The sequence below is a fragment of the Bufo bufo genome, chromosome 2 (genome assembly GCF_905171765.1).
Source record: "Bufo bufo chromosome 2, aBufBuf1.1, whole genome shotgun sequence".
Lineage (NCBI taxonomy): Eukaryota > Metazoa > Chordata > Amphibia > Anura > Bufonidae > Bufo > Bufo bufo.
Window position 1 is genome coordinate 79,289,046 of NC_053390.1, and position 20,318 is coordinate 79,309,363.

Sequence of the window (20,318 nt, forward strand, 5' to 3'; positions counted from 1 at the left end):
GGGAATAATTGAGGGATAAAAGAATAACTGGAGTCCAGACCTTGAGATGAAGTTAAATGACAGCTTTACTTTAATAAAAGTTTCTCCTAAACAGTTTACAGGCTTTGTCTTAGTTCCAGCAGGCTTTAGCATTAAAACTGGCAGGCAAACTCCACTCTGCTACATCTGTTTCTCTCTGAATCTGCTGTACGGACAGTCTTGGTGTATAACTCAGCTTCTTCTTTATGCTGCACTTCTCTTTGCAGTCTGACTCTAGGTTATGCCAGGGAACTTTCCTCCGGGCTCCTGAGGCTTCAAGATTTGGCCATGGCCAGCAGAGCTTAAGGTGCTCTAGCGGGCGTGGGCACGTCCAGCAGAGACATGCCCCTGCACACACTTCCCCTAGCTGGGGGTAAGCTAGACTGACTAGAACTTCTGCCCCACCCTTCCTGCAGGAAGTAGGACACGCCCACCTCTCTCCAGAGGGGGGGTTAGAATGGAATGGAAGGTTCTATTCTATCTAAATATAGCTCTGCCGTATTTGCTGCCACCTGCTGGTGAACCAGGCACATTACATGAACAGTTACATAACATTAGAAATGAACAGTGTGGAGGACCTGGAATAAATGCATAAGATGAGGTTAGACCAATAAAGACAGTAGCAAGGTGCAGAAGTGGTAACAACACTCTGGGGTGTTACATATGAATTTACATCATGGGGCAATTGCCCTCCCCAAGCTGCTCAGAAGTGGGGGCGGCGGCCGCAGGGCACAGGGAGCTGAGCGCTTCCATTGTGGAAGCGCTCATCTCCTTAGTCATCTGTATCACGAACGGGCAGGGGAAGGAGAGGCGTGTCCCTTCCCCTTCCTCTGACAGGCTGCCGGCCTAGTGCCTGCAGCCTATCAGAGGCCGGCGCAGGCAGCGTGATGACGTCATTGTGCCGCCTGAGCCGTACAGCGCGGGACACAGGCCGGAAGAGGCCTGCATTGCATCGCTGACATGGAGGTAAGTATAAGGCCTATTGCACACGACCGTATGGCTTTTTCAGTGTTTTGCGATCCGTTTTAAACGGATCCGTTGTTCCGTTTTTTGTTTCCGTTGTGTTTCCGTTTCCGTTCCGTTTTTCCGTTCCGTTTTTCCGTATGGCAAATACAGTATACAGTTATTTCATAGAAAAAATTGGGCTGGGCATAACATTTTCAATAGATGGATCCGCAAAAAACGGAACGGATACGGAAGACATACGGATGCACTTCCGTATGCATTCCGTTTTTTTGCGGACCCATAGACTTTAATGGAGCCACGGAACGTGATTTGCGGCCAAATATAGGACATGTTCTATGTTAAAACGGAACGGAAAAACGGAAAAACGGAAACGGAATGCATACGGAGTACATTCCGTTTTTTTTGCGGACCCATTGAAATCAATGGCTCCGTATACGGACCGTATACGGACCGCAAAAAACGGCCAGTAAACGGGAAAAAAAAACGGCCGTGTGAAAGAGGCCTAAGTCTTTTTTTTATATATGTACAATAGTTTTACTGGCACATTAGGGGGGCCTCTTGTTACTGGCACATTAGGGGGGCCTCTTGTTACTGGCACATTAGGGGGGGCTCTTGTTACTGGCACATTAGGGGGGCCTCTTGTTACTGGCACATTAGGGGGGGGCCTCTTGTTACTGGCACATTAGGGGGGGCCTCTTGTTACTGGCACATTAGGGGGGGCCTCTTGTTACTGGCACATTAAGGGGGCCTCTTGTTACTGGCACATTAGGGGGGCCTCTTGTTACTGGCACATTAGGGGGGGGCCTCTTGTTACTGCCATATTAGGGGGACCTCTTGTTACTGACACATTAGGGGGGGCCTCTTGTTACTGGCACATTAGGGGGGCTTCTTGTTACTGGCACATAAGGGGGGCCTCTTGTTACTGGCACATAAGGGGGGCCTCTTGTTACTGGCACATTAGGGGGGGCCTCTTGTTACTGGCACATTAAGGGGGCCTCTTGTTACTGGCACATTAGGGGGGCCTCTTGTTACTGGCACATTAGGGGGGGCCTCTTGTTACTGCCATATTAGGGGGACCTCTTGTTACTGACACATTAGGGGGGGCCTCTTGTTACTGGCACATTAGGGGGGCTTCTTGTTACTGGCACATAAGGGGGGCCTCTTGTTACTGGCACATAAGGGGGCCTCTTGTTACTGGCACAATAGGGGGGCCTCTTGTTACTGGCACATTAGGGGGGGCCTCTTGTTACTGGCACATTAGGGGGGGCCTCTTGTTACTGGCACATTAGGGGGGGCCTCTTGTTACTGGCACATTAGGGGGGGCCTCTTGTTACTGGCACATTAGGGGGGCCTCTTGTTACTGGCACATTGGGGGGGCTCTTGTTACTGGCACTTTAGGGGGTGCTCTTGTTACTGGCACATTAGGGGGGGTCTCTTGTTACTGGCACATTAGGGGGGCTCTTGTTACTGGCACATGATGGGGGGGCTCTTGTTACTGGCACATGATGGGGGGGCTCTTGTTACTGGCATGTGATGGGGGGGCTCTTGTTACTGGCACGTGATGGCGGGATGCTCTTGTTATTGGCACATGATTGGGGGCATCTATGGGGGCACATTTTACTGGCACATGATTGGGGACACTTATTACTGGCACATTATTGGGGGCACTTCTTACTGGCATATTATTGGTGGGCACTATAGGGGCATCTACTGAGGCCACAAAGAAGGGGTATTTTATATGGGGGCTCTGTACAGTAGCATTTTATACTGGGACACATTATGGTGGGTATTATGGGGAAGGGGGGGATAGGAGTACTATGGGGTCATCTATGTGGGGCACTAAGAAGGGGTATTTTATACTTGCAAATTATGAGGGACACTGAGGGCATCTACTGGGGCACTATATATGGGGCATTTTATACTGGTACATTATGGGGGGCACTAGGAGGAAGGGGGGAGAGGAGCACTATGGAGGCATTTACTGGGGGCACTATATAGGGGTATTTTATACTGGCACATTATTGGGGCACTATGGGGACGTTAGCTCAACTGGGGGCATTACAAGTCCAATTATTTTTTGCACTGTCTATTATAAGGAGAATTATGACTACTGGGGGGGGGGGGCATTATGGTGGGCTTTATTACTCCCCCATGGTATGACCCCCTAGTAGCAGCACCAGCCTCTCACTGCTCGGCGATCCCTCTGCCCCTTCTCCAAATCCTTATTATGAAATCTTTCTCATTAGGATAAAACACAACATCAGCTCCACCGAGCCCCCCAGCCAAAGTGTTGAAGTGGTGCCCAAGATCCCCAAGGGCCAAGCCAAGTAATTGTATGTTTTCATGTTAAATATGTTTATGTTATACACATATAGCATACACTGTGCCACACAGTATACAGTATACCTCTACACTGTGTAGTCTTGTGGCGGCGGACAGAAAATAATCTGGAAGTGCCCCTCCCTAGACCAGCCTCTGGATCCGCCACTGACTCACCTACCTTTGGGGTCTGTTCATACTGGTAGTCAATCAGGGCTTTGGTTAGGGTTTTCACTAGGAGGTGTCCATCTTCCTTCCCTAGTTTTCCTTTCCCTCCTATGTTCGGTGTGGGGTTTCCCTCCCACATTAGAGCGTGATACTAATCTTATTAAAGGGGTATTCCAGTGTCAGAAATATATGGTATATCCACGGGACATGACTTGAATGTGTGAAAGCTACAGTAATCTAAATCTATGACCAGAACAAGGGTCCCCTGAATCCCTACCAGCCTACATGCTTGTATCTTCTATAGCACTATAGCAATGAATGGAGAGAGCCATGACTCTCATCGGTAGGACCTCTATCTATTAGAAATTTATGGCATATCCTGTGGTTATACCTTTTGAACCTTATTTGGAATATAATTTCCAGCAGATATTTAACTCCCAGGAAACTGCTGTCGGACCTTTCCTGGTGTACTTATGTCTAAAGCCCCCATACACATTAGTCTATGGTCATCCGAACCAGACAAGAACAAAGGGTTCAGTCAACACTCTCATGTGTATGGGGAGCTCCCGCCTATCCCCTGACAGATGATGGGTCAAAATGAATATTTTTTGTTCTCCGGGAAATATGCATCCATCAGAGATGTCTGGCAATAGCTTTCTCCGCTCCCTACATAGAGTGCACATGTTTGGCCAAGCCGAACGTGTATGTATATAGGGAAGCCGGGAAAGTGTCAGGAGAACTAGTTCGGTCAACAGCTATTGAATGTGTATGGGGGGCCTTAATCTAGCTTGTATAGAAATGGCCTGGCACTCTCATCTGTTAGGTCTTCGGTGCTTGTTGTTATGGCTTCCCAGCCAAAAACATTTAGTATATACAAACAACAGCGCTCCAAATTTATATCGTTTTGAACTTTCATTCATAAGGCAACTTCACATTCCAGTGACGTTTCGGTCTAACAACCTTTTTCAAACTCAAGTTGCTGAAGAGATAAGTAAGTAGTAGATGGTGCATATAGAGAAAACGAGCTGGTGTATGGTGTATCCACAGCTGACACATAGGTCGTTAGACCGAAACGTCACTGGAATGTGAAGTTGCCTTATGAATAAAAGTTCAAAACGATATACATTTGGAGTGCTGTTGTTTGTATATATTAATGGCCTTAATCTAGCAACATATAATCTAAATTGTGTTTTGTTCTAACATACCAAAAATCCACCTGTATCTTCATTCCTTATCAGCGTCAGCCCAAGGTTCATTTCCTTCTTTATCTCTGTAACATTTGGGATTACAGTTGCACCTACAAGATCAGTAAGAATAGAATCATTATCACTGACTGTTACATAGGAACTACTGTACTAAAAGAGTATACTGGGACATGATTAGCAGAGCCACCTCATTATAATTAGAGTATAGGCAAGGGGTATTTTCAACATATGAGGCAATGGCATGTCACCAGGATATGCCATCACTTTATGAATTGTGTGGATCTGACTTCTGGGACCCCCACCAATCTTGATAATGAAAGGGCCGTAGTGTAAGTTTTTCCCTAAACAGCAGCGCCATGATCACAAGATGTGCAAGACACTGCAGCAGTTCCTTGTACAGGTATTGTGTAAATAATAAGTAGAATAACCAAATACTAACAAAAATAATATATTATGATGTGACAAGTGTGTTTTATAATGAAGTGAAGAACTTACTTGGCAAGTTCATTTTTTCACACATTTGTGAGTTCAGACCACATTTATAGACATCTCCCATCCTGTTCTGAGGATAACCGCTCCATGGAGAACTCACCAGTAACCTAAGTGATGGAAAAATGTACATTTCATATGTTTTCTGAAACCCTACAATACAACACTATTGGTGTAAAACATATAACAACTGCACTTTACCACTTCATGCCTTTGTAATTTCAGCACATTGGTAGACAGAAAAAACTTTGCTTTCCTTCCCTTTTGTGTCAATATCATTTTTATTTATTTTACTCACTTATATAGCGCTAACATATTCCCGCAGCGCTTTACAGACATTTGCATCAAGCTGTCCCCAAAGGGGCTCACAATCTAAGTTCCCTATCCATATGTCTTTGCAGTGTGGGAGGAAATCTACGCAAACAAAAGGAGAACATACGAACTCCATGCAGATGTTGTACTTGGTCAGATTCAAACCCAGGATCCCAGCAAGGCAACAGTGCTAACCACTGAGCCACCGTGCTGCCCATCAGATTACTGATGGGTTACAAGTCAATTCTAATGGCCAAGCCAGATCCCTTCTTTCCATGAACTGGCTATAAGAGAGAAGGAGGCTGGCTTAGCTATTGAAACGTGGAGGTCAGCCAGCACCTTTATACACAGCACTGGTCATGTAATGTTGCAAGAAATGAGGGTCTGGGAACCGGGGCTGACATTGGGAGATCTGGGCAACTTTCTTAAGTTATCTTATCTTCAATTTTTAAGCGCTATTCCCAGTTCAGCATCTCATGGCTGAGACGGGAATAAACACAGTAAGTGCAGGTCTCTCAGATGTTTCCATAACTCTGGCGAACCTCCAGCCAGTGCTCCTCTGTTTCTGTAATTCCCATGTCAGTGAATGGGTGTCACGGCTTGGTGGTAGTTTGCTGTGACACTTTCGCCGCGCATGATGGTTGCCGGTGGCAACGTGTTGCTTGTTTTGCATGCGTGTGCACTTCCCCTTTAAGGCTGTTTACCTTCCCATTTCTGGTCTGTATGGGGTTTAGATGTGTGCAAAGTGGAGCTGGGTGTGGCCTCTTGGCTCTTAGGCCCCTTTCACACGGGCGTTGCGGGAACACCCGCGATTTTTCCGCGCGAGTGCAAAACATTGTAATGCGTTTTGCACTCGCGTGAGAAAAATCACACATGTTTGGTACCCAAACCCGAACTTGGCTTGGGATCGGTGTTCTGTAGATTGTATTATTTTCCCTTATAACATGGTTATAAGGGAAAGTAATAGCATTCTGAATACAGAATGCTTAGTAGGTGATCAATTGAGGGTTAAAAAAATAAATAAAAATTAACTCACCTTCTCCTCTTGTTCGCGTAGGTCCCGGTCTCTTCTTTACTTCTTTAATGATGAGCTGTGGGCTAAAGGACCTTTGGTGACGTCAGATCACATGCTCCAATCACATGGTACATCACCGTGGTGATGGACCATGTAATTGGAGCATGTGATCTGACGTCACCACAGGTCCTAGCCGATAGTTCATCTTTTGAGAAGTAAAGAAGAGACCGGGACCTACGCGAACAAGAGGAGAAGGTGAGTTAATTTTTTAATTTTTTTTAACCCTCAATTGATCACCTACTAAGCATTCTGTATTCAGAATGCTATTATTTTCCCTTATAACCATGTTATAAGGGAAAATAATACAGTGATTAGACTGTCACCTAGCAACCATGCGTGAAAATCGCACCGCATCCGCACTTGCTTGCGATTTTCACGCAACCCCATTCACTTCTATGGGGCCTGCGTTGCGTGAAAAACGCAGAATATAGAGCATGCTGCGATTTTCACGCAACGCACAAGTGATGCGTGAAAATCACCGCTCATGTGAACAGCCCCATAGAAATGAATGGGTCGGTATTCAGTGCGGGTGCAATGCGTTCAACTCACGCATCACATCCGCGCGGAATACTCGCCCGTGTGAAAGGGGCCTTATTGTTCTGAGTTGTAAGCCTGAGGACAGATTGTCTTCAGTGTCTTGAGGAGCTGGTGCTTTTCCATCTGCCCAGTCATTGAGGGCCACCTTATGGGACATCAATGTCACCTGATGTCTTCTGATGTCACCCCTTTGTGTCTGTTGCTGTTACTCTACCTCACTTGTATGTTTTTTGTGGGTTTATGTTTGGGTTTGTTGTTATGTCTGGTTTGGTGTTTCATGTCTGGCCTGTTTGGTGTTTCAGGTCAGCATGGATGCCAGACATATCCTTTGTATGTCCTATCCCTCCGACAGGGGGTCCCTGGAGTTCCCCGGAGGGGGAACTACAAGCAGCGCAGCCTGGTGCCGCCATGGTTCATGCCGCATGATGGTCCAGGTTGTTTCTACTAGATTCTGTGTTTGGTGTCCGTGCTGGGTCCTGCCTAGTGTGTGTGTTTGGGCCTATGCGCATTACCAGGATCTTGTGGTAGCAGCATGGACGGCTCGAGTTCCTGTTGCAGCTGTGTCAGGTAGGTGTCCATGTTGGTCCTGTTGGCAGTGGTGTTTTCTGCCACTCGACGCTTACCTGTCGTGTCATCCACTGCTGGCTGCTTTCTTCCCCTTTATTGCTAGGCCTGTTGGAGACTCCGGTTCCTTCGTGTCTTGGAGGAATTGGTTGTCTCCACCTTCTGACGTGATATTGGAGGGACCGTTAGGGTCAGTAGGGCCCAGGTGTGAGAGTATAAGCCCCCCTACCATCGAGGGCGGCTCATACAGTCAGGAGGTTAGGGATAGGATTTAGGGATGCTTATTTGGTTACCAGCTCCCTTTTCCCTGTTTCCAGGCCTAGCTGCTACCTTATTTTCATTACATTGTACGGTGGGGGGTTTTCCCCCACTCCCCACCGTGACAGTGGGAGCTTCTCAAACAGCGAGCTACGCTCTTTCTAGTAATTCGGGAGTAGCTTGCTGTAGCTTCCATTCACTGCTATGGAAGTTATGGAAACAGGGAAGTGCTGGCTGCTCAAACTATTTCATAATTCTTACTACAGTTATTCCAATATTGGCTGGAGTCTAAGGGCCATTTTGCATCGGCCGATAATTAGGAACAAAAAGTGCTGTTTACTTGATCATTGCCCCATGTAAACATGATACCAATCACCCGACAAATGTGCAAACATTTGTTTATCGAGTTGTTACATTGTTAACGCAGCACCAAAAGTCACCGTTTGTGGGCAGCACATCTCCCAGTCTAACCAGGTGATGTCCTGCTGACAATATGCAAACTAAATGGGGGATAAATGATCGTAATAACGATCATTCATCCCCTATTCAGCTGCATCTGGCCATGCAAAAATGATCGCTAATCAACTGGTTTATCATTTATCGGTGTTCGTATGGGGCCGAAGTTGCCCTATGTAAAAGATCCATAAGGAACCATACATTATGGGGCTCATTTATTAATATGTAATACACCTAAATTAGGCGTGTTTCAGGCTCAGAAGGTGACGTAGCGTGGGTGGGGAAGGGGACTGTCTTACATTTAGAACTGGCGGAGGATCCGCCAAAGTTATGGAGAGGCCAGGGCCTCTTCATTACTGCGGCGGATATACCGCCCGCTATGGGGCTTTATTAAGACAGGCGTGTAAAACGCTGGTCTTAATAAATGTGCCCCTATATGCCTACAAGTTTCTGGAATGTATTGCCTCCACACGGATGGTTCTCTGCAGAATCCTTATCACAGACAACAATAAAGAAGACTGCCCCCTAGTGGGAGCCTAGTCATTTATTTTTCCATTTTTCTAAGTACTGAAAAACTCATCAGTGGCACTTCCTTCTGTAATAAATTGTCTCTCACAGCTCTGGTAGCAGGATGTCACTTTTTTGCATGCAACATGTTTTACAAAAGAGTCCAGATCTAAACCAGATGTAACTATTAAAGGTTATTATGTATTTTAAATGAAACCTCCTACGTACTTTAAAGTAACCCATAAACTACCGATGCCATATTTTACAGAAATATCATGCATTATCTGTAGCCTGACAATGTGGTCTTCTTGAGCTTAAAGAGGTTGTCCCACAGGACAGAGGATAAGTGTCTGATTACCGGTGCTCTGATCGCTGTGGCCCCTGCCAATCACTAGAATGGGGGCCATATTCCCCATTTGAATAGATCGGTCGACACTTTCAACTCTACGAGACTGACAGAGACAGCTGAGCACTGTAAAGTTGAATGGAGCAGCAACACCCATGTATGTTCACCGTTCCATTCAATATGGGGAACATCGGCCCCCATTCTAGTGATCGATGGGGGGCCCAGCAGAAATGTCTATTCTTGTCCGTAGCTGCAGACAAGAATAGGACATGTTCTATTTTGTGCGGAGCAAAGTTCGGGGCCGCGGACCGTAAATGCGAATGCAGACAACACACTGTGTGCTATGTGTATCTTTTCCGTCCCTATTTAAAATCAATGGGTCTGCTCCTGTTCCGCATAATTGCGGAATGGATCCGGACCCAAAGTGCGGACGTGTGAATGGACCCTTATGGGGGTTGTCCCATCTGGACATTCTGTCCTATCGATATGCCATAAATGTCTGATAGGTGTGGCTCCCACCTCTGAGATCCCCACCAATCTCCATAGTCACACACTGCCATTTCCATCCAACTCTGCTGTAAGAGGCCCTCTTTACACCAGCACATGTTCATAAAAGAGCCATTACAGCTTTGTCAGATTCATTTTTAAATAGATACCAGAGAATCGTGGCAGCCTTTCTGAATTTTGTTGGAGTTCTGTTGAAGTTCCCTAATTTTTGGTGGCAAGAACACTGTAGTCAGCCAAGGGAAACCGAGATAGATCCCTTGAAGGCCAGAGCTTTAATCAGGACTTCTTGCGTGGTCATCACTGAAGAGGACAGTATACTATTACAGAGGGATCTGGATAGATTGCAGGCTTGGGCAGATAAGTGGCAGATGAGGTTTAACACTGACAAATGTAAGGTTATGCACATGGGAAGGAATAATGCAAGTCACCCGTACATACTAAATGGTAAAACACTCGGTAACACTGATATGGAAAAGGATCTAGGAATTTTAATAAACAGCAAACTAAGCTGCAAAAGCCAATATCAGGCAGCTGCTGCAAAGGCCAATAATATAATGGGTGGCATCAAAAGGGGCATAGATGCCCGTGATAAGAACATAGTCCTGCCACTTTACAAATCGCTAGTCAGCCCACACATGGAGTACTGTGTACAGTTCTGGGCTCCTGTGAACAAGGCAGACATAGCAGAGCTGGAGAGGGTCCAGAGGAGGGTAACTAAAGTAATAACTGGAATGGGGCAACTACAGTACCCTGAAAGATTATCAAAATTAGGGTTATTCACTTTAGAAAAAAGACGACTGAGGGGAGATCTAATTACTATGTATAAATATATCCGGGGACAGTACAGAGATTTCTCCCATCATCGATTTATCCCCAGGACTGTGACTGTGACGAGGGGACATCCTCTGCGTCTGGAGGAAAGAAGGTTTGTACACAAACATAGAAAAGGGTTCTTTACGGTAAGAGCAGTGAGACTATGGAACTCTCTGCCTGAGGAGGTGGTGATGGTGAGTACAATAAAGGAATTCAAGAGGGGCCTGGATGTATTTCTGGAGTGTAATAATATTACAGGCTATAGCTACTAGAGAGGGGTCGTTGATCCAGGGAGTTATTCTGATTGCCTGATTGGAGTCGGGAAGGAATTTTTTATTCCCCTAAAGTGGGGAAAATTGTATTCTACCTCACAGTTTTTTTTTGCCTTCCTCTGGATCAACTTGCAGGAGGAGAGGCCGAACTGGATGGACAAATGTCTTTTTTAGGCCTTATGTACTATGTTACTAAATAACACATGCACATTTAACTCCCTGTGCCGCGAATACGTCATTTTGTGCATGTATCAGATCGGCTGGGAGTCTGACTCCCGAAGCCCCATTGATCAGCTGTTTGAAGAGACTGCGGTACTTGTACGAGCACTGCCTTCTCTTCATTGTTTACCTGCTTGCCGTCACAACTGCAGCGGTGAGCGGGTGTATTTACATCTCAGCCATCCCATTCATTTCTATGGTATGGCTCTTTAGTACTCATTTGAATACTACAGAGCCTTACTATTGAAGTGAATGGGAATTACACCTGCTTACTAGTGATGAGCGGCAGGGGTTATATTCGAATTCGCAATATTTTGAATATTTTGTAGAATATTCATCGAATATTCGCGAATTCGAATATTCATTATATTCTACATTCTTTTTTTTTGTACTCGAAAATCGGCAAGGTAATGATCGCGTAATATGCGAATATTATGCGATAAATACAGGCGTGGGTCGAAAACGAATATATAGCACTATAGAATATAGTGCTATATATTCATTTTTTTGAATATTTGTAATTTTTTTCCATCTGAAGTCATGATTCCTCCGTGCTTAAGTTGCTTGTGGGCTAATGACTCATTGGCCCACAAGCAAGAAGCGGGGAGGAATCATGTGTTCAGATGGAAAAAATTACGAATATTCGAAAAACGAATATATAGCACTATATTCGAAACATTTAGCAAATTCTCGAAGTTGCGATATTCGCGATAAATATTCGTAATTCGAATATTCGTGATCAACACTACTGCTTACCAGTGCAGTTGCGACGGCCAGCAAGTAAACTGTGAAGAGAACACAGCGCTTGTACGAGCGCTGCGGTCTCCTCATACAGCTGATCGGTGGTCTCCCGATGATCTGATATTGATGACCTATCCTGAGGATAGGTCATGAATCTAAAAAGGCGGACAACACCTTTAAGAATAAGAAGTTATTTTTCATTTTTCTCTTTATACATTTCTATGATATTTTTTTTATTTGTAGAGCAATGTAGCACTATGAGGCCTTCACTCTTGTGGTGCAAGCTTTACTTTAAGTTTTTCTTTTTTTCAGGTGTATTAAAGGTTTGAACTTGCTGTCCGATCTACTAGCAGCAAGTTATAGAGCAGGAGGAGGTGAGCAGATTGATATATATGTTATTGCCCAATGCCGTACAATCTCTGCTTCTTCTATGCTGAGGAGTCCAGAGGGCGGTCTTATCAGTGATTAACCCCTTAGTGACCAGCCTGTTTTGGGCCTTACTGACCAAGCGTTTTTCTTCCTTTTTTCATCGTCGCGTTCCAAGAGCTATAGCTTTTTTATTTTTCCGTCTGTATAGCTTTATGAGGGCTTTGTTTTTCGTAGTTTTGTAGTTGTAGTTTTTAATGGCGCCATTTTGGGGTACACATAACTTTCTGATTAACTTTTATTAACTCTTTCTGGGAGGGAGATGGGAAAAACAGCAATACTACCACTGCGTTTTTACCTTATAAATTTTACGGCGTTCATTTTTCGGTATAAATAACATAATATCTTTATTCTCTGGGTCAGTACAATTACAGTGATACCAAATACATTTTTTTTTAGGTTTTACTACTTTTCTGCAATAAAACACCTTTTTTAAAAGAAAAAAATGTTTTTACATTGCCACTTCCCAAGACCCATAACTTTTTTCTTTTTCTTTCTATAGAGTTGGGTGATGGCTTGATCTTTGCGGGACGACTTGTATTTTTCATTCGTATCATTTTGGAGTAAATGGCGCTTTTTGATCACTTGTTATTAAGTTTTTTCGGTGGCAACTAAGAATAAATTAGCAATTCTGTCTTCTTAAAAAAAATAATTACGGCGTTCACCATAGGGGATAATTTCTGTGATATTTATGTAGTCTGAGTCATTACAGACACGGCAATATGAAATATACGGGGGAGATTTTTTTTGCAATTTATTACATTGAAAAGTGTATTTTTTTTACGGAATTTTTAATAAATGTGTTTTTTTTTCTTGTTTTTACCACTTAATAGTCCCACAAGGGGACTATGACAGACAGTATTTTGATTGCTTTTAAAATGCAATGCATTATCCCTACAATGCATTGTATTTTGATAGCAATGCTATTTTAACATTGACCAGCAGGCTGCGCCAGAGAGGCGCAGCCTGCTGGAAATTACTACAGCCAGGACCAGGGCCTACAACAGATGCCAGGTAGCCTTCAAACACATCAGCACCCCACCACTCCCTCTGTCACCGATTTACATGCAGCGGGCGCCATTGCCCTCGGCATGTAAAGTGTTAAACAACCCGGATCGGCACTCCTGCCTGTCCGGGCTGTTAGAGCAGGGACGCGGCTCTCATGTGAGAGCCAGGTCTCCGCTCCCCGCTGCATGGGGGACCCATGCAGTGCTTACAATGGGCCGCCATAAAAAAGCAGCGGTCCAGCCTAAGGCCCCTTAGTGACCGCTGTAAAAACACGCATCAGTGGTCACTAAGGGGTTAACAGACTTCTCTCTATGACTGAATGCATATATAGAGGTAGCTGCCAATCATTAAGGAGGACCACCCACTGGACTCCTAGGCATAGAAAGAGCAGAGATTTATACAGTATGAATAAATTACAAGTTTTATTGAATCTTTCCCACAAAATTATATATTAATCTGCTCACATTCTCGTGCTCTATAACATGCTGCCGGCAAATTACACTGCAATGTCAAAGTGAGAGGTTCTCTTTAAATAGACATGTCAGGAAAGTCAACTGATCCTATTTAATGTAATATTTTAAGTAATATATTTATAAACCTGATGTGATCTTTAGTTGTTAATAGCATAATACGCTAATAATAATAATAATAATAATTAAAAAAAACTCAATCATAGCTAAGATTCTTTTACTCTAAGAGTAAGGGGTGGGGAACCTCTGGCCCACGGCATCATTTCACATGGCCCCCGGCTTCCTGCCACCCTGCCAGAGCATACTCTATTTTTCGGACTACAAGACACACTTTTTTCCCCTCCAAAACCATCTATGAAAGTGGTCATTAGCATGAGGGAGGCACGGGAAGGTGAGGTCAGCGCTGCACTGGCTGTACTCACCTTCCCTCGTCTTCTTCTGGGCTCCACTCTGTGTACTGATGTGCATAGGGTCAGAACGTAGTGCACATAGGTCATCAGTTCACAGTACACAGTGGAAGAAACCATGTGGGACCGGTGAGTCCTGGATCTGCAGCGCTGCCCAGAGCAAGCAAGGTATGTTTATTTTTTTATTTTTTTTGTAATGTCTGATCTGAGGTCTGATAGGGGTCTGATATGAGGCTGATGGGTCTGGGGGGTCCAATCTAAGGCTGATTGTGGCTGGGGGGGTTTGATCTGAAACTGATTAGATTTGATATGGGGGTCCGATATGAGGCTGATGCGGTCTGGGGGGTCAGATCTAAGGCTGATTGGGGCTGGAAGGTCTGATCTGAGGCTGATTAGATCTGATCTGAGGGTCCGATCTGAAGCTGATGGGGGTTGGGGAGTCGATGTAAAGCTGATTGTTGCTGGGGGGGTTTGATCTGAGCCTAATTTGTTTTGATCTGAGGCTGATTGAGGGTCTGATCTGAGTCTGATGGCGGCTGATTTGAGGCTAATGGAGGCTGGGGGCTCTGAGTTGGGTCTGATCTGAAGCGGGAGGGTTTAATCTGAGGCTGATGTAGGCTAGGAGGGGTCTGATGGGAGGCTGATCTTTGGCTGAGGGAGGATGGGAGGGTCTGATCTGAGGCTGATTGGGGGTCTGCTCTGAGTCTGATGGGTGCTGGGGGGTCTGATCTGTGGCTAATGGAGGCTGGGGGGGTCTGATATGAGGATGATAGAGGTTGGGGTGTCTGATCTGACGCTGATGGAACTTGGGGGGTTTCATTTTGGGGTCTGAACTAATCATATGTTTGACCAAATATAGCAGTCTAATTTTTAAGTTGAGAATTTTGTATGGCCCACAAATGATGATACAAATATCTAAATGGCCGTCGGCAGCAAAATAGTTCCCCACCCCTTCTCTGGGAAATTAGGTGCTGAAAGTGTAACAGTAAAAGCTTGAATACTAATGAAAACAAATCCTGTGTAATTGATGGACGACTACATAATGCATCTAGTCTTGTATACTGGGAAATATATCCATTTAATGTAACATCCTGTCATGTATTAGTACTGAACGTCAGAATAGTTTAACCCAACATTTACAATTACTCTCCAGCGACGATCCGGAATAGTGGATTGTCTACATTCGCTGTTTATGGTTTGAGGTTTGTTTAAAAAGAAATCATGAATGCACTTTTTTTTCCTATAACCTCATACATCAGAAAATGTGTTATTACCACTCACCAATACAGATAATTAGTGATGAGCGAATTTCATAAAATTAGATTCAGATTCAATATGAGCAAATCAATTGTAATTTATTCATAGAAACCTCTGCTCTTATTTTGCTTTGGAGTCATGTGGGCGGTCCTACTTATTGATTGACAGCTCTCTCGTGTGTAGTTAGCTGTCAGTCACTAAAAGGACCACTCATATGACTCAAAGGTACAGAAAGAGCAGAGGTTTAAATGAATAAATTATAAGTTATGCTGAATCTTTTCCGACATAACCATATATCAGTCTGCTCAGTTCCTCCTGCTCTATAACATACTGCTTGCAGACAGGTTCTCTTTACAGTGCATGCAAATTCAAGTAAATGGATTCGTTAATAACAGATGCAGACGGTTGTATTTTCCTGACGGAAGTGTTTTTGCAGATCCATGATGACAGATCCAGCAAATATACTGGTGTGAAAGTAGCCTTAGGTGTACAGCGCCTTGGAATTAATTGCACTTTAGAAATAAATAATCATAATACAGTAATAATAATCATAACCAAAATGATAAAAGGATGAATCCATGCTCACCAGTTTCCATCTTGATTGCTAAACTGTTGCACTGCATAACCAAACTGTACGCCTGGTGGTCCAGAAAATATTTTATTCCCTGAAAATCCAACATTATACGGAATGCAGAATTTCCAGAAGACACCTGAAGAAAAAATAAATGCGGAGGAAAGATTTAAAAGGAAGCAAGATATAGAACTACACGTCAGAAGGCTCCACAATAGATTTACAAAACATATCAAATGACATTTTTTGCTAAAGTCTATGAGATGGATGACACATTATAGGCCCGAGGATATATATTTATGTAATTATCCCTCATGGAAATGGACTCAAAGAACCTATATGGACCATGGATCTCAGAAGTCCATCTCCGTGTAAGCCCTAGTGTTGCACATTATTTTCCGGTCACTAAAGTTGATTCAGATCAGTTGATCACCTCATATTATAGTGGTTTTCCCACAAAGACAAACCTTTCTTTAGCGCACTGACTCGGTAAATCGCCATGTCTTAGGGTACTTTCACACTTGCGACAAAGGATTCCGGCAGGCAGTTCCGTCGCCGGAACTGCCTGCCGGATCCGTCAAAACGTACGCAAACTGATGGCATTTGTCAGACGGATCAGGATCCTGATCCGTCTGACAAATGCATTGAAATGCCGTATCCGTCTCTCCGGTGTCATCTGAAAAAACGGATCCGTCATTTTTTTTTCACATTGATTGTGGTCTGAGCATGCGCAAACCACAAGGTCGGATCCGTTTTGCCGGAACACTGGATCTGGCATTAATGCATTTCAATGAGAAAAAATGCCGGCAAGTGTTCCGGAATTTTGGAGGGAGATAAAACCTCAGCATGCTGCGGTATTATCTCCGTCCTGAAATGGAAAAAAGACTGAACTGAAGACATCCTGATGCATCCTGAACGGATTGCTCTCCATTCAGAATGCATTAGAATAAAACTGATCAGTTCTTTTCCGGTATTGAGCCCCTAGGACGGAACTCAGTGCCGGAAAAGAATAACGCTAGTGTGAAAGTACCCTTAAGCTGGATTTAGACGAGCCAACTGAGCGGCCGATTGTTGGGAAGAAAAAGTTCCCTCACCAGATCTTGACACCAGATCTTGAAGCAAAGATGGTGGCGGCCGGCCCGTCGTGAGAAATTGGAAGAGGTAAGTATGATTTAAAAGGGTTGTCCGAGTTATATTTATTGATGACCTATCCTCAGGATAGGTCATCAATATCAGATCGGGTCCGACACCCCCGCCGATCAGCTGTTTGAAGAGGAGGCGCGAGCCGTGCCAGCGCTGCCTCCTCTTCACTGTTTACCTTCTGGCTGTTGCATCTGCAGCGGTGAGCAGGTGTAATTACACCCAAGCCGTCCCATTCATTTCAATGTGACGGATCGCTCCTGTGTATAGAAGCGAGCCGTACCATTAAAATGAATGGGACGGCTGCGGATGCAACGGCCAGAAGGTAAACAGTGAAGAGGAGGCAGCGCTGGCACGGCGATCGCCTCCTCTTCAAACAGCTGATCGGCGGGGTGCCGGGTGTCAGACCCCCGCCGATCTGATATTAATGACCTATCCTCAGGATATATATAACTCGGACAACCCCTTTAATCTTTTTTTTTCTGTTAATTTTACACAATTTTTACTCTGATACTGAGGGGTACAATGATGGGGGCAGCACTATTGCTACTTACAAAGAAATGCGCTTTGTCATGAAGTACTTCGTCACGAAGTCAATTTTTTTGTAAAATTCGGTGAAGCAGCCGAATCAAAAATGGAAGAAATTCGCTCATCTCTAGTCACTGGTCTAGGAAGAGGCTGCAGCGGTCACCACACAGCAGTGCCCACTTCAAACAGCTTATTTATGGGGCGCCGTGTGTCGGACCACCGCTGATCAGATGTTGATGAACTATCCCGAGGATAGACCATCAACATTAAACTCCCGGTAAACCCCTTGAATACTAGCGGGCACAAGGACTGAGCTGGAACATAACTCTGCATGCACTGAAAACTTTTATTTGCATAAAAGTAAAAAGAAGCATTTCTCAGGATTGGAGGACTGGATTTTCACAAGGAAAAGGTGTGGTTAGGTTCAGGGCACCTACCCTACATAGTGGTAGGCTTACTTTGAAATGGATTTTTTTGAAGATGGCAGACTCCCTTTAAGATTTGTGATGACCACAAGCCTTAAGTGGCATCTAGCTGATACGTTTTAGCACTTTTTCCAAATATGGAGCTTTCTGCAAATGGAAATGGCCAGAAAAACCATTATCTTCCTGTGAACACTTTGAAAGAAAAGACCACGCATCGATCTGAGACCATCCTCACCCACATCCTGAAACTAAGAATACGTTCAGGGGAAAAGCAGCAACGTCTCTGAAGCCATAAGCTGCCTTTTTGTTATTTGCTGCTTAACAGCTCACTGCTTGTTTAATTCATGAAGACCTCGAGCCTCAACACCGGACACCTGAAACGCGTCAGCGAAGGCAGAGCTTTCATGTGTTTATAGGCCAATGCTCGCTCTTCAATGGGGTTACAGTATGAGTACAAATTAGGAAAAGGATCGGCACCACAATGCATCAAGTATAATAGTGGAAAAGCATAATAATGCAAAAATGCATGCATTTTTATTTAATTTTACAAAAATTAATGACAGAATTTGAAAGAGATAGCAATGAAATGTCAATACGTGCAAAACCGCTTACTTACTATCTCCCATTGTGTCTGAGAACCCAGCTACATAAGGGAGGTGAAGCGAAGAGAGTTATAGAAGTTTAAGGAGAAAATTCTGTCGTTTACAAAGGCACAAACTAGAGAAGAGACCCCCGTTCTCCTGCTAGGACGCCCACCTGTCAAACATTTATTGCCATGTATATCTAGGTCTGTCCTTGGAGAATGTATACGTCCCGTGCCTCATTTTTTGAGGGACACTTATGACTACAGAGGTTTTCTCTCCTAGAGGAACCAAGTGGTGGCACAAGGACCAGAGGTGAAACTTGAAGCATCTGTGGCCTCAATGTAAAATCTGTAAAGGGGCTCATCCCCCACCTACTATGGTCTGACTTCCGCAGGGTCACTGCAGCCTCGTCACAGTTTACTGAGTGCAGCGCCATAAATTGTATAGTGGCTGTGCTTGGTACTGCGGCCCAAACCCATGCACTTGAATAGGTCTGAGCTGTGCCTAGTCCATGTGACTGATGAACGTGATGTCACTGGTAGAGCTGAGCGAATCGAATCCAACAAAGTGGAATTCGATCCGAATTTCAGGATAAATTCGATTCAGCGCAAAGCCGAATTTGCTCGTGCTTCGTGGTAGCGAATCGATTTAGTGTAAAAAAAAATAAAAAAAAATAATCATACTTACCTCCTCCATATGCTCACGACAGGCCGGCAGCCGCCATCTTGATTGACCATCTCGGCCGAAATCGCGTGCGTGGTGACGTACAACACCATGCCGGCCAGAGTGATGATGTTATCTCGGGCCGCGCAAAATTTTGCGCCAGATCTTCAAGCAGGATGGGTGCGACCGGCCCGTCGCGAGCAAATGGAGGATGTAAGTATGGTTGAATTTTTTTTTCTTTTAATTTTACACAGTTTTTACTCTCAGATAATGAGGACAGCGCTATCGCAGCTCCCTGTCATTGCACCCACTACTTACAAAAAAACGCTCTTCTTGACAAAGAAATTCGTGAAGAAGCAAATGTTTTTGTAAAATTCGTCAAAGCAGCGATTTCAAATTTTGAAGAAATTTGCTCATCTCTAGTCACTGGTCTAGGAAGAGGCTGCAGCGCTCACCACACAGCAGTGCCCACTTCAAACAGCTTATTTATGGGGGCGCCGTGTGTCGGACCACCGCTGATCAGATGTTGATGAACTATCCCGAGGATAGACCATCAACATTAAACTCTCGGTAAACCCCTTTAATACTAGCGGGCACAAGGACTGAGCTGGAACATAACTCTGCATGCTGTGCACACGTCCGCCCAGTTCTGCCGTCTCACTATTAGGCCTCTTTCACACGACCGTTTATTTTTTCCGTATGTCTTCCGTATCCGTTCCGTTTTTTGCGGAACCATCTATCGAAAATGTTATGCCCAGCCCAATTTCTTCTATGTCATTACTGTATACTGTATATGCCATATGGAAAAATGGAACAGAAACGGAAACACAACGGAAACAAAAAAAACGGAACAACGGATCAGGGAAAAACGGACCGCAAAACACTGAAATAGCCATACGGTAGTGTGAAAGAGCGACATGTCAGACTGATATCTTACAACTACAATGTATTTCCTCAAAGTGGCTCATCGCAGGACTACACACCCAGGAAGGTTAGATGGTGAGAGTGATTAACGTACAGGCCACCTACATCAAGTGACTCACCATAATATTTGTGTCCGTCCTATA

General features: G+C 44.5%; 1 protein-coding gene across 1 annotated transcript in view; it reads right to left on the reverse strand.

The window, feature by feature from the left end:
* Positions 1-20,318, reverse strand: part of ITGA2 (integrin subunit alpha 2) — a 125,444-nt gene that overhangs the window by 57,643 nt on the left and 47,483 nt on the right. Inside the window, exons 2-4 of the mRNA XM_040421263.1 lie at positions 15,927-16,050; positions 5,172-5,275; positions 4,677-4,768 (exon numbers count right to left, since the gene is read on the reverse strand). Coding sequence (XP_040277197.1) covers positions 4,677-4,768; positions 5,172-5,275; positions 15,927-16,050 — 320 coding nt within the window. The remainder of the gene's footprint in view (positions 1-4,676; positions 4,769-5,171; positions 5,276-15,926; positions 16,051-20,318) is intronic.